The sequence below is a fragment of the Leptonychotes weddellii genome, chromosome 5, assembly GCF_054177405.1.
Source record: "Leptonychotes weddellii isolate Sample4059 chromosome 5, ASM5417740v2, whole genome shotgun sequence".
NCBI classification, from domain to species: domain Eukaryota; kingdom Metazoa; phylum Chordata; class Mammalia; order Carnivora; family Phocidae; genus Leptonychotes; species Leptonychotes weddellii.
Window position 1 is genome coordinate 14,605,703 of NC_138373.1, and position 17,376 is coordinate 14,623,078.

Here is a 17,376-nt window from a genome sequence, read left to right on the forward strand (position 1 = left end):
TTGGGATTTAACAAATTATTAAAAGGAATGGGAGGGGGTGGGAGGGATGGGGTGGCTGGGTGATGGACATGGGGAGGGTATGTGTTGTGGTGAGTGCTGTGAATTGTGTAAGACTGATGAATCACAGACCTGTACCCCTGAAACAATACATTATATGTTAACAACAACAACAACAAAAAACCAAACCAAACCAAAACAAAAAGCAAGCATGGGTTGGGAGGGAGGGTTGGAGAAGGTACCAGTAAAAAAAAAAAAAAAAGAATGGGAGGTTCAGCTCCTAAATATAACTTTTGTATATAAATACAAGAATACTCTGCTTAAAATAACGGAGTTCTTCCACCCCCCCCAAATTCTGCATTTTCCTAGGATTTTGATCAAGCACATGAGAGCAAATCTATATTTAATCAACAAGGCTTAATATGACAATCTTTAATGGTAATCTGTTATAAGATCATGGAGATTATAGAGCTGTGCTGTCCCATTTGATAGCTACTATAAACACGTGGCTCTTGAGCACTTGAAATGAGGTGTCTGAAATGAGATGTGCCCTCAGTGTAATATACACACCTGCTTTCAAAGACTTAGTATGAAAGGAAGAATGTAAAATATTTTGTTAATAATTTAAGTAAGCTCTACGCCCAACATGGGGCTTGAATTCATGACCCCGAGATCAAGAGTTGCATGGTCTACCGACTGAGCCAGTCAGATGCCCCACATTAATAATTTTCATATTGGTTACATGTCAAATGATAATATTTTGGCTACACTTGGTTAAATAAAATATATTTGTGAAATTAAAAAAAAAATAAAAACAATAAAACCAAAGACTTGAGCTGAGATGTGTAAGGAGCTATCTGGCTCCTGGGGAGATTTATTTACTTGCCGAGGAGTTGGAGTAAGAAGATCTTTAAGCAGGGGAGAGGGGCAGTTGCTTTCTCCTCCTTGATAATCAGGGAAAGGAATTCTTCCTTGTTGCTCCTCTCTAGGGTGTCTGGCTACCGTCATGGGCCAGTTAACTTGGCTCTCATCCCATCATCCTAGGACACAGGGAGCCAGACATTTGCTATTTCCTGGGAGAGATTTAATGAGTCTGTCTCTGATCTAGAACACCTCATGTGCACATTTGGGATAAAATTAATAAAAATGAACATTAAAAACCCAAGAGAGAGGCAAAAAGAGAGTCCAAAGGGTGAGATAAAACTGAAACGTAAGCAGAAACTCAGATTAAGACCGGACAAATCCAGGGAAAGGCTGAGAGAAAGTGTGGCTGAGAGGCCAAAAGAGAAGGATCCAGTGAATTTGTGTGTTTATTCATTCACTGATATTTACTGAGCATCTGCAGTGTGCACACGCTTTATTCTAAATTGGAGACAAGCAGGGTACAAAATTTATATTCTGGTAGGAGGAATCGGTCAAAAAAACCAATAAGTAAAATATTGCTTGTCAGATGGTAATAAATGTTATAGGGAAAAACAGAGCAGTGGGAGGGAGATATGAGATTTAAAATCGGGGAATTAGGAAAAGCCGCACTGAGAGTAGGATGGAAACCATGTCTGAAAGAGTGTTCCAGGCCGAGGGGCCAGCAAGCCCAAAGGCCAAGGCTGGAGTGAGCAGGTGGGGAGGGGTGAGAGGAGAATGAGGTCAGCTTCAGTAGGGCTTTGTAGGCCACAGTGAGGACTTTGGTTTTCATTCTGAATGCAATTTAAACTGAGTTTTGAAGGCTAAGCATGTAAAAGCCCAATGCTCTCAGGGCAGAATCAACTTCTGGGCTGCAGGCTGTGGATTCAGTTCCTTCATTTATTCAACTGTCCCTCTCTCAGTCATTTTCCAAGCACTTAGGGAGGCCCACTTTGCCCCAGGGCCTGTGCTGGGCACTGGAGAGACCAGCAGGGAAAAGACCTTCCCCTCGACTCTGGAGGAAGAAAACCTTTCAGGGTAGTCTGAGGTCCTGTCCTCCTGCAGATGGAGCTAATACGGTCACTGTGATCTTGGAGAGCCATAAACTTGGGGAATAAGTGGGTGACAAACTGGGGAGGGCCACAGTCAGGGACAGGGGAGGCTGGAGAGTGTGGAATGGGGCGGGGGTGGGGTGGGGGAGAAAGGAGAGACTCCTCCCAAACGTGTTTCTGTCTTTTCTGTGGTATGAGGGGCCCCATCTCCCTGCTTTTGTAATTTCTGGCTCCAGGCTGAGCCAGGGAGGGGCCAGTGGATGGACCAGGACAGGTGGCCTTGACATGTGATGCTTGCCCGCTGACAACTCAGTCCTCACTTTTAGAACGGTTTCCAGAAGTGATGGAAGGGGGTGGGCAGGACAACTAAATATAGTCCTGGGGCCAAGACTCAGTCTGGGAGGGTCTGTCTGCGATTCACTGTGTGCCCTCACCCGTGGTGTCGGCTCCCAGCTGTGCCTGTGGGTCCCCTGTCCTTGCTCTGAGCTTGCTGCTTGCCCTTTGTCTGTCTCCAGACACAGCTCTGACACCCACCTAAGGTTAGGCCTGACCTTGAGTGGGCCTCCTGGGAGTCTCTTTTCGCCCAAGATCTCCATCCAGACCTGTGAGTCCTGTGGGTCTTGTGGGCCTGGAGATATGGGGGAGGGGAGGCCTGGGGATCCCGGAGAGGTAGGAAGGTAGGGGGTGGGGGCTCTGCGGAATTTGGGGCAGGGGCTGAGGCCTGGGCCTAAGACAGGGGAAGGACTGCAACCTGGACTCCTGTTTAGGACCTGGGATTGAGACAAGGTCCCTGTTAGGGGCTGTTTTGGGGGCTGGGGCTGAGAAATGCAACTGAGACTGCTTTGGGGCTCAAAACCGAGTCCCCCTTCCCCGTTGGCCAGAACCAGAGTCCTTTTCTGTAGGAGACGTGAGGTCTTTATAGGCTGGGGATCCTCCCTGTCTGGGTCTGGGGCCGGGCCTGGTTCGCGGCTCCGCTGAGCCTCCCTGACTGAGCCCTCCTCTCCCCAGGTCCGTCATGTCGGCTGCGCCGGGCCTCCTGCACCAGGAGCTGTCCTGCCCGCTCTGCCTGCAGCTGTTCGACGCGCCCGTGACGGCCGAGTGCGGCCACAGCTTCTGCCGCGCCTGCCTGAGCCGCGTGGCTGGGGAGCCGGCGGCGGACGGCACGGTGCCCTGCCCGAGCTGCCAGGCACTCACGCGGCCGCAGGCGCTCAGCACCAACCTGCAGCTGGCGCGCCTGGTGGAGGGGCTGGCGCAGGTGCCGCAGGGCCACTGCCAGGAGCACCTCGACCCGCTCAGCATCTACTGCGAGCAGGACCGAGCGCTCGTGTGCGGCGTGTGCGCCTCGCTCGGTTCGCACCGCGGCCACCGCTTGCTGCCCGCCGCCGAAGCTCATGCGCGCCTCAAGGTGCGGGGATCGGGCGGCCTTCGGCGGCGGGGGGGCCGGGGTGGGACGGGGTTGTTGGCTGGAGCGGGGTCTGGCCGATCTGGAGGTCGCCGCATTGACCTGGATTCTGAGCTTCGGGGCCGGGGGCGCCTGGAGTGGCGGGGGACGCGGGGCGGAGCGAGGCCGCTAGGGAATGGGGGCTGACGAGCTGCAGGCGGAGAAGGGAGCCTGGAAGAGGCACTCAGGGGCGGGCCCTGGGGAACGGCTGCGGCCCGGAACCTAGATTTCCCGGGCTTAGCGGCTGGAGCGCGCCCAGAGATGCAGGGGCAGCCGCCACACGGCGGACTTGGCTGAGCAGGGAGGAGAACACGTGTCTGCGGCCCGCGAGCACCGCCCCTTCCGCGGGCGTAGGCGGGGCAGATAGGACTAGCGGGGCGGGGATTGGGGGCGGGGCTTGGGGGGCGGCCGGCCGGGGGGCGGTGTTAGCCGGGGGGCGGTGTTGGCCGGGGGACGGTGTTGGCTGGGGCCGCGGGCCTGCTTCGCGGAGGCCCACGTTCTCCCCCGAGCTGCAGAACTTGTGCGGGCCCGAGGGTCACTACATCCGGCGGCGAGGGCAAGGCAGGCCTGGGAAACCCACCTCTGTGCGCAGGCCCGGGTTGGCACCGAGACCTAAATCCGGGCTGTTTTTCTCGATGGAGCTGGAAGTCTTGAACGCTTGTGTACTGAGCCCACACACAGTTGTGCGCACCCCAAGGTTTGCGATTCCCACGGGTGCCCAGAAAAGATACCAAGACATTAGCAAATAGAGACGCGCGCACACACACCTACACACACTGGCTCGTCCGTGTCAGACGTGTGGCAAATCACACGCATGTAGTGACAGGAGAGTATGTGTCTACACAGGCCCAGGAAGGTCTGCCATGAAGCATTTGCTGGGCTGTGGAAGAATAAACGACAGGTGCGGGAGGGGGACGAGGCGGGTTCTGGAGTCAGGGAGCGGTCCTTAGCCCCGGCAGGGAAGCTGCCATCGTCTTCTTGCGAATGATGAGCGGGGTGAGCTTCTGCGGGTTATCTTTGCCCACAAACATCAGCGTTTCCACTGCACTTCTGCTTGGCCCCCAGACTTCTAAAGAGAGTAGACCACCGTCCTCAGGCGGGTATTCGAGGCCCCCAGACTCCCCCAGGGACCCAGCCTCACCGTCCCTCCCCCTCCTGCCTTGCCCAGTTCTGCCCAGTGCCGACTGGTGGTCTTCTAGACCAGCGCAGGAGCTTCTTCCCGGGAGTCTTCCCAACCCAGGCTCACCTTTGCTGGTAACCCCAGAACTCCCAATCTGGGCCGAAGAGAGAGACCTGCCAAGAGGGAATAGAGTCCCCGACATGCAACAGAGCACCAGGGGACCCAGGAGCCTGGAGGGGACAGATGGGGCGGGATACATTCTGCCAGGATCCGCATCAGCCCAGCCCCAAGCCACAGAGAGGGACTGGCAGGAATTCTGAAGAAGGGACCCAAGAAGGGTCTGACGGAGGAGGGAGACAGGAAGGCTGGGGCGCGCGGCTGGATGCCTGGGTCCTTGGCGACGAAGAGGGGCTGTGTCCAGAGACCATGTACCAGGATTCAAGAGTGGTCGAATGGGATCTGCCGGGAGCGGGGGACTGATGCGACCCCTTGAAACCGAGCTGCCTCCTCCTGCATGCCAATGTCGTGCAGCCTGACTGCCTTGGGCTCGCAGCCGAAGTGCTCACCGCAGAGGTCAACCAGCTTGTGGAGCGTCTAGCTGCCGGAGAGGCCCCGCGGGATGTTCTGGAAGCCTCGGCGCAGCGGCTCCGCCCCCAGCTTCAGTTTGAACTTCTTGAGCTCATCCGCGGTCAAGTATTCCCCGCGCATCCAGGGTGGCGTCACGCTTCTTCCTCATGGCTTAGCCCTGTCGCCACTGAACCTCTGACGACTCCATGCTAAGAGCCACCAGGTCTGCCCTGTCTTGGAGCAGGCCGGAGCATGACCTGAGGCTGGCCACGGGGGCCATGGGCTAATCCTGGGGCTTCCGCTAAGACGGGGACTCATCCGCAGCCAGAGCCTAGAAGGTCTCTCAGCTTCCCTTCCGCGGAGTGGGGAGGAGGCCACAGATCTGTCACAACCCCGGGTGAAGTGAGGAAGACTGTTCCCATTCTGCAAAAGAGGAAACTGAGGTTGGAAGCCATGGAGGAGGGACTGGGACCGTCTGATTCCAGGGCCATACACTTTCCAGGCAAAAAGTGACTTTGGCAGGGGCTCTTAGGAGTTTCCCTACACCTGCCTTTCAGGACTCACAAACTGGCAGGCCTAGGGGAGGATCCCGCCCACAAATCTGTTTGGTAGACGCAGCAGATAATATATTTTTTTAAAGTAAGCTTTCCCCCCACCAGGAGATCTAGAGTCACATGCTGTACCCACTGAACCAGCCAGGTGCCCCAACACAGCAGACATTTTTTTTTTAAAAGATTTTATTTATTTATTTGAGAGAGAGAATGAGAGAGAAAGCATAAGAGGGGTGAGGGTCAGAGGGAGAAGCAGACTCCCTGCTGAGCAGGGAGCCCAACTCAGGGCTCGATCCCGGGACTCCAGGATCATGACCTGAGCCGAAGGCAGTCGCTTAACCAACTGAGCCACCCAGGCGCCCCACAGCAGACATTTTTATTAAATTGCCTGCCCCCACAGGCCTTGGCGGGGGGCAGGAAGGCTGATTGGGGTATTTTGTTATTATTCTGCTTTTAAGGATGGGGTAAAGCCCAGAGAGAGGAGGAGGTTGAACTTCTTCATACATCCTACACTCACCCCGAGAGGCGGGCTGTGTCAGCGCTGTGCCCCTCTGTTTGTCACCCTCACAAAGACCTGTGCTAGGGGTGCTAAAGGCCCAGGGTGTGGACTCAGGGGAGGGAGGCCAGGGAGGATTTCCCTAACTAGGCAGTGGGAGGGTAAGGCGTTCTTGACATCAGGACCGGGCCGGCGAGGGCCTAGAAATCTGCACACGAGTTCGGGGAATGGTGAGATGCCCACCTGACTGGAGGAGGAGCCGGCACTGAGGCTGAGCCAGAGAGCGCAGGTTTAGGGCGGCACGTGGGGGGCGGGGGCAGCCCCTTCACTTCTTTATGCCTCACCCCCTCAGACGCAACTGCCGCAGCAGAAGCTGCAGCTGCAGGAGGCGTGCATGCGCAAGGAGAAGAGTGTGGCTGTGCTGGAACATCAGCTGATGGAGGTGGAGGTGAGGGGCTCAGCACAGCAGGGCTGGGGGACTGGGCATGGGCCTGGGGCTCCCAGCCCACTGCTTTTGCCTGTTTGCTCCCCCAGGAGACGGTGCGTCAGTTCCGGGGGGCTGTCGGGGAGCAGCTGGGCAAGATGCGGGTGTTCCTGGCGGCACTGGAGGGCTCCTTGGACCGTGAGGCTGAGCGAGTGCGGGGTGAGGCAGGGGTCGCCTTGCGGCGGGAGCTGGGAAGCCTGAACTCTTACCTGGAGCAGCTACGGCAGATGGAGAAGGTCCTGGAGGAGGTGGCCGACAAGCCCCAGACTGAGTTCCTCATGGTGAGCACTGGATGTCCTTCCCTCTCTGCTTCTCAGCCAGGGTTCGGGGCCTAGAGACCTCATCCCATTGTCAGACATGGACTTTGAGGTCCAGAAAGGGACAGGACAAGGCCAGGTCACATATCGGGGGAAGGGGGCAGGACTGCTGTTATGGTTGTTTAGGTTGGACACTACACAAAGACACTGGATTTAAGTGGGCACCATTCATATCATAGACATTGTAGGTTTGTATGTTTATTTAGATAATCTTCTACCCAGTGGAATTGGTCTCTTGAGGAAAGGGAGTACGTTTTTATAGCTCACACAGAGGTAAAGGGCTAGGGTTGGCTTTAAATTCTGGGTTTCTTTTGGCTTTCCTGTTTCTTCCTGACCCCACACTTAGCATTCCCGGTGGTCCATCCATCCTCAGAAGTCCCCAGCGTCTCCCCTGCCTGTCTCACCTCCATCTCTTTATCTCTCTTTCCAGAAATATTGCCTGGTGACCAGCAGGTGAGATCAACTTGGCCCTGCCCCTTTTCCCAACTTGCCCTAGTCTTCAGGGACACTGGCTGGCTCACCGTCTAATCACAGCAAGCCTGTACACCCCATTCTGTCCACCGCCATCTTCCTGCATTTGTGTTGAGCACAGAAATGACCCTGACCCTGACCTGGTCTTTCTCCTCAGGGACCTCCCAGTCTGGTGCTGGGGACGGACCTGGGCGGGGACACAGGCATCCGTAGGGGCTCAGTGCTGCAGTGGCGGGAAGGGGGTGCCGGCGGCAGGCTTCGCAGAGGGGGCGCTGGAGGAATGCCAGGAGTGGGGAGGTGAAGAGCTGGGGGAAGAGGCGGGCCAAGACTGGTAAGAGGGAGAGAAGATGAAGCCGCTGTGGTAGGTGAGGGCAAACTGGAAGGCTGAGGAGCTTGGCCCTTATCCCAACAGAAGGTTCTTCTTAAAAAAAAAAAAAAAATTGGGCGCCTGGGTGGCTCAGATGGTTAAGCATCTGCCTTCGGCTCGGGTCATGATCCCAGGGTCCTGGGATCGAGCCCCGCATCGGGCTCCCGGCTCAGCGGGGAGCCTGCTTCTCCCTCTGACCCTCTCCCCTCTCATGCTGTTTCTCTCTCGCTCGCTCTCTAAAAAATAAATAAAAATCTTAAAAAAAAGGGGGTGCCTGGCTGACTCAGTCGGTGGAACCTGCGACTCCTGATCTCGGGGTCGTGAGTTTGAGCCCCACGTTGGGTGTAGAGATCACTTAAGTAAGTAAATAAACAAAAAAATTGTGGTAAAATATACATGATGTAAACTTTGCCATTTTAACCATTTTTTGACGTACACGTTTTAAGTTCAGTGACCTTAAGTACATTCGTGTTGTGCCACCACCATCCAGCACCATCTCCCACCAGAACTTTTTTTTTTTAAAGATTTTATTTATTTATTTGAGAGAGAGAGAGAGCACATGAGAGGGGGGAGGGTCAGAGGGAGAAGCAGACTCCCCACCGAGCAGGGAGCCCGATGCGGGACTCGATCCCGGGACTCCAGGATCATGACCTGAGCCGAAGGCAGTCGCTTAACCAACTGAGCCACCCAGGCGCCCCTCCCTCCAGAACTTTTTCATCCTTCCAAACAGAAACTCTGACGGAGTTGTAATAAAAGCCCAGGTGTGATGCAGGAGAGATCCTGGAACTCCACCACAGCCCCTGTCCTCCTCTCTTTGGGGTAACGCCTCGGGCCCTGCCCCTGCTCCATGCCTCCTCCAGGAAGTCCCTCCACACACAGCTGCCCCCACCTCCCCGCCCCCAGGCTACAGAAGATCCTGGCAGAATCACCACCGCCTGCCCGTCTGGACATCCAGCTGCCTGTCATCTCAGATGACTTCAAATTCCAGGTGTGGAGGAAGATGTTCCGGGCTCTGATGCCAGGTACTGGGGAGGGGCTGTCTCCGGGTTTGTGTTTGTAACTGTGTGGTTGAGGGGAGGTCCTGGCTACGCAAGAGAGGCCTCTCAGTCTCAGCTGGGAGGTCATCGAAGAAGGTGCCCATTGCCCCTTTACCTCTGGGGTTTGCCTTGCACCCTTGTAACCTGTGCTCAGAGAAGGACCTTTGGGGGCATGGGGTTTATGGGTGGGGGGCTGACGTGGGGAGGACCCTGCTTGCCGTTGGCAAGCCCTGTGTGATCCTGGGTCAATTCCTGCCCCCTCTGGCCAGCGGAGATGATCATGGCTGCCAGTTGGAGGCTGAGGGTGTGCAGAACAGACACCCTGGGGATGGGCCTAGGCCAGACACTGACTCTGGTGGCCTGTGGCTGGGGAGGCCCCTAAGGGTTCTGCCTCCTGTCCCTGAGAGCTAGGTCACATAGGTGCCATAGGTTACAGAACTCCAGGACATGCACACATGGCTGGAATAGCCCTGACCGCCTTGCAGGAGGAGGGGTGGGGGGAGATTCTGTTTTATCCAAGGCAAGACTAAGTAAGGCCCAGAGACGGGCTTGAGACTGACTGAAATCACACAGCTGGGTGAGGCGGGGGCCGGCCTAGGACCCAGCTTCTTTTTTTTTAAATCTTTTTATTTATTTTTTATTTATTTGAGAGAGAGAGAGAGAGAGAGAGAGAGAGAAACAGCATGAGAGGGGATAGGGTCAGAGGGAGAAGCAGGCTCCCCGCTGAGCCGGGAGCCCGATGTGGGACTCGATCCCAGGACTCCGGGATCATGACCTGAGCCGAAGGCAGTCGCTTAACCAACTGAGCCACCCAGGCGCCCTAGGACCCAGCTTCTTGACTGTCTCCTGCTTTGGGACCTGGGCCTCAGCTACTGACTTACATGCCTTGTATCCACGGGATCCTCCCTACCTTGGAAAGAGGCAGTTATGGCCTCGTTTTCCAGCCGAGCAGACTGAAGCTCAGACAGGTCCAGTCTTTGGCCCAAGCCAGGAAGCAGAGAGGGACTCACCTCCCAAAGATGTTGGGGGGATTAGAGCAGACCGGCTGGCCCCTAAGTTGGTTGGGAGAAGCTTGCGGGAGGCAGACACGCAGGGGCCTGACCGCTCTGCCCTTGGCAGTTATGAAGGACCTGACCTTTGACCCGAGCACGGCCCACCCGAGCCTGGTGCTGTCTCCCTCCGGCCGCCGCGTGGAGTGCTCGGAGCAGAAGGCGCCGCCGGCCGGAGAGGACCCGTGCCAGTTCGACAAGGCTGTGGCGGTGGTGACGCACCAGCTGCTGTCCGACGGCGAGCACTACTGGGAGGTGGAGGTGGGCGATAAGCCGCGCTGGGCCCTCGGCGTGATCGCGGCCCAGGCCAGCCGCCGCGGCCGCCTGCACGCCGTGCCCTCGCAAGGCCTCTGGCTGATCGGGCTGCGAGACGGCAAGATCCTGGAGGCGCACGTCGAAGCCAAGGAGCCGCGCTCACTGCGCACCCCTGAGAGGCGGCCGTGGCGCATTGGGATCTACCTAAGCTTCGGCGACGGAGTCCTCTCCTTTTATGATGCCAGCGACGCCGACGCCCTCGAGCTGCTCTTTGCCTTCCACGAGCGCCTGCCCGGGCCCGTGTACCCCTTCTTCGACGTGTGCTGGCACGACAAGGGCAAAAACGCGCAGCCGCTGCTGCTCGTAGGGGCTGATGGCGAGGAGGCCTGAGCCGCCCACTGGGTTGGGGAGGGGGGCAGGGTCCTGCAGGCCTGGAAGGAGACGGGGCACGCAGGGGTTGTCAGGACTGAAGGCAGGGCCACGGTGGGGTGGGGGTGGGGGTTGGGGACGGGACACTCTAAGAGTTTTGAGAAGTTGGAAGTTTTAGGGGTTGGAGTGGCTGCGGGGAAGGGAGATCTAAAGTTAGGTCAGTAAGGAAATCCCAGTTTGGGAACCAGGAAGCCCAAAATTTCCAGGAAGAAATTGAAGTTGAGGGAAGGAGTGAAAAGGGTCAGGTGTCTGGGGTGGGGGGGATCTGAAGAACTCTGTAGAGCAAGGAGCTCCTTCAGCCTCACGTTCCCCTCCTTCTTGGTGGCCTTGGGGCAAGGGGTCCAGACCCACCATACAGAAAGGTCTTTCCCTTCATGGTTCTCCAACTTGGGCGTGCATCAAAACCACTTTTTCAAAGCATGTAACAGTGACTTGTTAAAGCAGAGTGCTGAGTTTCTGGTTCACTAGGTCTGGGGGCAGGACAAAATTTTGCTTTTCTAACAAGTTCCCCGGGGCTATGCTGTTCCTGCAGGTTATAAGTGGGATCACCTGGAGAACCCCGGACTTAGACACTGGTCTGTTCAGTAAACTCTCCATTACACAGAATCAGTTATCAGATAGCTATCAGCTCTCAGGAGTAGAAAACACAAACTGTATTCCTCTGGCGATTCAACAGTCATTGAAAAACTGCCAGAGCCCACGCTAAGTGAATAAACTGACCCCCAAACTATTTCCCTTTTGCCTCTGGAGTATGTTTACTGAGTGTCTTGGACACTGAAGAAATCTCTCAAGTTGCCAACCAAGAGAAAGAGCCTGATACCAATCCCAGCCTGGGCCCTGCTGCTTGTGGAGAATAGAAGGCTCCCCCCACCCCACCCACCCCCTCTTCTCCTGGATTGGCCCCTCGCTGCTTACTCACTGGTTCACACCTTCTTTGGTTTTAGCTCAATGGCCCATTTCTTGGGCTCTGGAATTAACCACTGAGGCCAAGAGTGAGAGTTCTTCTTCCTTAGAGGGAAAGGCCTTTGGGGACTCAGGCAGGTGGGATTGCCCCTCCTATCTTGAGAGAAGATGATGGTGTGGGGCCATTTGTTCTCTGTGTCGGGATGCTGCTGCTGATGTGTGAAAGGGCCTGGGAACTCCTGGAAACAGGTGCCAATATGGGAATTTTCTTGGGGGATAAAGCAAAAGGAAGGTGTGGGTAGGGTAAGAGAGGCCTCAAGATCTGGCTGGGGGGCATCCCGCATTCCTGGCTGTGTCTCCCAGAGGAATAGCTCTCAGACACCGAAGAGAGGATTAATTTGAGAAGCTGTTTCATGCTAGAAAGTAAAGTAAAAGGGTTATTTGGTTGTAAAATTCAGCAGCATTAATAGAGACGATTATATTCAGACTCCTTCCCCATTAAATCTGTGCGAAGGGACAAGTGACCTATTGTTAGGCTTAGTAAACTCCTATTGTCCACCTGGCTTTCAGTCTTGACCCATCTCATCTTTCCAAAAACACAAATGTGGTGGTAGGATCCAGTTGCTCAAAACTTTCAACAACTCCATGTTGCCTGCAGGAGAAAGCCCTAGATCTTTGGCTCAGCATTTGAGATACCCTGCTATTCTCCAGCCACATCTACTCTCTGGCCCTACTGACCTCTTGGGGTCCTTGCACCACCACATCACATAACTCTCTTTTAGGAATGCTTTTTTGCTTCCCATTCATCCTACAGGGATTCCCTGAACCACCACTATTTTCTATCCTCTCCAGACCCCAGCTCATCTTTACAAGGTGCATTCCAATGCCCTCCCCTGTCACGGGCTGGCGATGTCCAAGATCCCAAAGCCCCTTCCTGAAGAATTAGGTGCTCTGAGAAACAGATGCCAAGACAGCATTAAATGTGCAAGGGTTTTATGAGGGAAGATGCCAGTGTAGGGGCAAACGGGGCTGTCAGATTATGATGCCAGTCTGACCCTGAGTGAAGGAGAGAGTGAGGGAAGGTTGGGGAAGTGTCGTTGATAGCTGTGGGGACTTCTCTACAAGTTGCCTGTGCAGGGAGCCCTGTGTGTCCCCAGTATGGGCCTGCCTTTGCGTCCCTGCTATGTTTGCATCATTGCTGGGAGCTGGCTGTGGGAGCTGTGCTTGGCACAGATGCAGGAATGGGTTTCACAGCTCTTCAGCTGCTGCCCTCAGTCTTTGCTCCCCTTTGTTGGAGTTCTGTCAGGAAAATGTCTTTTCACAGCCACCGCAGGTTCTTTCTACATAAAGTTACCTTGGCTTGAGCTGTGTGCACTGAGGAAAACGACCCTGTGACCTTGCCTATCTATGGCTGACTGAGAGAGGGGGTCCCCGAGACAAAGGCTGTCATGATGTGACAAGTTTGTGGGAAACTTTGCCTAGTCAGAGTGTTCCTTGTTGGATGGTGGCCACCTGGCCCATCCAGAATCTTCCTGGCGATGTAGGAAGGTGAAATGGAAGCATAGAGCTGGGTTCCTCCAGCACCCGTGTCTCCAAAGACCAGAATCTTCTCCTTTAGTACTTCCCCCTCATGGAGACTCTGGGAACCCAGAGCAACCAGCTGCTGAGAGGTATGGCCATGAATCCACAGGTGCATGATGCATCTTAGAGTATCAAATTTATACGAGGATTATTATTATTCTTGATGGTGGTGGTGGTGAGAAAGTTGTATAATTTAACCAGTAAGTAAACATTGCAAACATGTTCATATTAAAACAAACATATTATGGAGTACAGAATTGACAGGAATTTTTGAGATTAAACAAGAGATGTCCATGAACTTTTGTATTTGTACTGGCTGTTTGGATCTAGACTTCTAGACCCTCAGGGATATGAATTCCTAAAATTATTTTAAAAAAATTAAAAAAATGAGGGGTACCTGGGTGGCTCAGTGGTTAAGCATCTGCCTTTGGCTCAGGTCATGATCCCAGGGTCCTGGGATCAAGCCCCGCATTGGGCTCCCTGCTCAGTGGAAAGCCTGCTTCTCCCTCTCCCACCCCCCACCAGCTTGTGTTCCCTCTCTCACTGTATCTCTCCCTCAGTCAAATAAATAAATAAAATCTTTAAAAAAATTAAAAAATGCACAAATATACTTAATAATATCTTACAGATAAGAGGAAAGTTCTCTGACCATGTTTCCCTCCCCCACCCATTCCTAATTTCTTCTCTTTTTTCTTCATCAGAAATAATGTCTGTTGTCAGTTTGGGGAGTAGTTTTCCAGGACTTCCTGTACATATATATGTTCCACAGAAAATACATAGTATTATATTTTTCTTTCTATATAAATGATGTCATACTCTACATGAACATGACATATTCTACAACATGATTTTTTCACTTAGTCATATAGTTAGGAGATCTATCCATGTCACTATGTAGAGTGTACCTTCTCCTTTTTAACTGCTGTGTAGTATTCCACTATATGAATGTGCCATTGCTTACTTAATCATTCCCTGATTAATTGGCATTTGTTTCTGTTTTTTTGTAATTACAAATAGTGCTGCAAGGAGCATCCTTGTATCTGCCCCTGTGTTCACATGCACAAGGGTTTCTCTAGGGTAGATTCTGAGTGGTGGAGTTACTGTGACCTAGCATGTATACCTTTAAAATTTGAATAGGTGGGGTACTAAATGAGAAAAATGTGCAGCCAAGAATACTATATCATTGAAAATAGAAAGAGTGATAAAAAGCTTCGAGGACAAACAGAAACTAATAGTAAGAATTTGTGATCACCAAAGGAGCCCTATAAGAAATATTGAAAGGGGTCCTCTAAGCAAAGAGAGAGCCTAAAAGTAACATAGACCAGAAAGGAACAGAGACAATATACAGTAATAGTCACCTTACAGGCAATACAATGGCACTAAATTCCTATCTTTCAATAGTTACCCTGAATGTAAATGGGCTAAATGCCCCAATCAAAAGACACAGGCTATCAGATTGGATAAAAAAACCAAGACCCTTCGATATGCTGTCTGCAAGAGACTCATTTTAGACCCAAAGACACCTCCAGATTGAAAGTGAGGGGGTGGATAACTATTTTTCATGTTAATGGACACCAAAAGAAAGCTGGGGTGGCAATCCTTATATCAGACAAATTAGATTTTAAACCAAAGACTGTAATAAGAGATGGGAAAGGACACTATATCCTACTTAAAGGGTCTATCCAACAAGAAGATCTAACAATTTTAAATATCTATGCCCCTAACATGGGAGCAGCCAATTATATAAGCCAGTTAATAACAAAATCAAAGAAACATATTGGCAATAATACAATAATAGTAGGGAACTTTAACACCCTCCTCACTGAAATAGACAAATTATCTAAGCAAAAGATCAACAAGGAAATAAAGGCTTTAAATGACACACTGGACCAAATGGACTTCACAGATATATTCAGAAAATTCCATCCCAAAGCAACGGAATACACATTCTTCTCTAGTGCCCATAGAACGCTCCAGAATAGATCACATCTTAGGTCACAAATCAGATCTCAACCGGTACCAAAAGATTGGGATCATTCCCTGCATATTTTCAGACCACAATGCTTTGAAACTAGAACTCAGTCACAAGAGGAAAGTTGGAAAGAACTCAAATACACGGAGGCTAAAGAGCATCCTACTAAAGAATGAATGGGTCAACCAGGAAATTAAAGAATTTAAAAAATTCATGGAAACAAATGGAAATGAATATGCAACTGTCCAAAATCTTTGGGATACAGCAAAGGCGGTCCTAAGAGGGAAGTATATAGCAATACAAGTCTTTCTCAAGAAACAAGAAAGGTCTCAAATACACAACCGAACCCTGTACCTAAAGGAGCTGGAGAACAGCAAATAAAGCCTAAGCCCAGCAGGAGAAGAGAAATAATAAAGATCAGAGCAGAAATCAATGAAATAGAAACCAAAAGAACAGTAGAGCAGATCAACGAAACTAGGAGATAGTTTTTGAAAGAATTAATAAGATTGATAAACCCCTGGCCAGACTTATCAAAAAGAAAAGACAAAGGACCCAAATAAATAAAATCATGAATGAAAGAGGAGAGATCACAACCAACACCAAAGAAATACAAACAATTATAAGAACATATTATGAGCAACTATATGCCAACAAATTAGACAATCTGGAAGAAATGGATGCATTCCTAGAGATGTATAAACTACCAAAATTGAACTAGGAAGAAATAGAAAACATGAACAGACCCATAACCTGCAAAGAAATTGAAGCAGTAATCAAAAATCTCCCAACAAACAAGAGCCCAGGGCCAGATGGCTTCCCTGGGGAATTCTACCAAACATTTCAAGAAGAATGAATACCTATTCTTCTGAAACTGTTCCAAAAAATAGAAATGGAAGGAAAACTTCCAAACTCGTTTTATGAGGCCAACATTACCTTGACCCCAAAACCAGATGAAGATCCCACCAAAAAGGAGAACTACAGACCAATATCCCCGATGAACATGGATGCAAAAATTCTCACCAAAATACTAGCCAATAGGATCCAACAGTACACTAAAAAGATTATTCACCATGACCAAGTGGGATTTATTCCTGGGCTACAACGTTGGTTCAACATCTGCAAATCAATCAATGTGATACACTACATTAATAAAAGAAAGAACAAGAACCGTATGATCCTCTCAATAGATGCAGAAAAAGCATTTGACAAAGTATAGCATGCTTTCTTTTTTTTTTTTTTTTAAAGATTTTATTTATTTAACAGAGAGACACAATGAGAGAGGGAACACAAGCAGGGGGAGTGGGAAAGGGAGAAGCAGGTTTCCCGCAGAGCAGGGAGCCCAATGCGGGGCTCAATCCCAGGACCCTGGGATCATGACCTGAGCTGAAGGCAGATGCTTAACGACTGAGCCACCCAGGCGCCCCTATAGCATCCTTTCTTGATTAAAACTCTTCACAGGGTAGGGATAGAAGGCACATACCTCAATATCATAAAATCCATCTAAGAAAAACCCACAGTGAATATCATCCTCAACAAGGAAAAACTGAGAGCTTTCCCTCTAAGGTCAGGAACATGCAGGGATGTCCTCTATCACCACTGTTGTTCAACACAGTACTAGAAGTCATAGCCTCAGCAATCAGACAACAAAAAGAAATAAAAGGCATCCGAATCAGCAACAAAGAAGTCAAACTCTCACTCTTTGCAGATGATATGATACTTTATGAGGAAAACCCAAAAGACTCCACCCCAAAACTGCTAGAACTCATACAGGAATTCAGTAAAGTGGCAGAATATAAAACCAATGCACAGAAATCAGTTGCATTTCTATACACCAACAACAAGACAGAAGAAAGAGAAATTAAGGAGTCAATCCATTTATAATTGCACTCAAAACCATAAGATACCTAGGAATAAATCTAACTAAAGAGGCAAAGAATCTGTACTCAGAAAACTATAGAATACTCATGAAAGATATTGAGGAAGACACAAATAAATGGAAAAAGGGTTACATGCTCATGGATTGGAAGAATAAATATTGTTAAAATGTCTATTCTACCTAGAGCAATCTACACATTTAATGCAATCCCTATAAAAATACTATCAACTTTTCCCACAGAAATGGAACAAGCAATCCTAAAATTTGTATGGAACCAGAAAATATCCCAAATAGCCAGAGAAATGTTGAAAAAGAAAACCAAAGCTGGAGGCATCACAATCCAGACTTCAAGCTCTATTACAAAGCTGTCATCATCAAGACAGTATGGTACTGGCACAAAAACAGACACATAGATTAATGGAACAGAATAGAGAGCCCAGAAATGGACCCTCAACTCTATGGTCAACTAATCTTCGACAAAGCAGGAAAGAATATCCAATGGAAAAAAGAC

General features: G+C 51.0%; 1 protein-coding gene across 1 annotated transcript; it reads left to right on the plus strand.

Moving 5' to 3' along the window:
• The first annotated feature begins 2,257 nt into the window (after positions 1 to 2,257).
• Positions 2,258 to 11,263, plus strand: TRIM72 (tripartite motif containing 72). Its single transcript, XM_006729858.3, has 7 exons — positions 2,258 to 2,553; positions 2,958 to 3,354; positions 6,477 to 6,572; positions 6,659 to 6,889; positions 7,356 to 7,378; positions 8,667 to 8,785; positions 9,920 to 11,263. Exons 2-7 carry the CDS (start codon positions 2,965 to 2,967, stop codon positions 10,492 to 10,494), a joined length of 1,434 nt encoding a protein of 477 aa, XP_006729921.1. The 5' UTR covers positions 2,258 to 2,553; positions 2,958 to 2,964; the 3' UTR covers positions 10,495 to 11,263.
• The last annotated feature ends 6,113 nt before the right edge of the window (positions 11,264 to 17,376 follow it).

Excerpts from the sequence above, each read along its gene's own strand:
- TRIM72 (XM_006729858.3), top strand. The coding sequence starts at position 2,965 with ATGTCGGCTGCGCCGGGCCTCCTGCACCAGGAGCTGTCCTGCCCGCTC. Across the intron at positions 3,355-6,476 it reads AAGCTCATGCGCGCCTCAAG|ACGCAACTGCCGCAGCAGAA; the intron begins GTGCGGGGATCG and ends TCACCCCCTCAG. Across the intron at positions 7,379-8,666 it reads TATTGCCTGGTGACCAGCAG|GCTACAGAAGATCCTGGCAG; the intron begins GTGAGATCAACT and ends CCCCGCCCCCAG.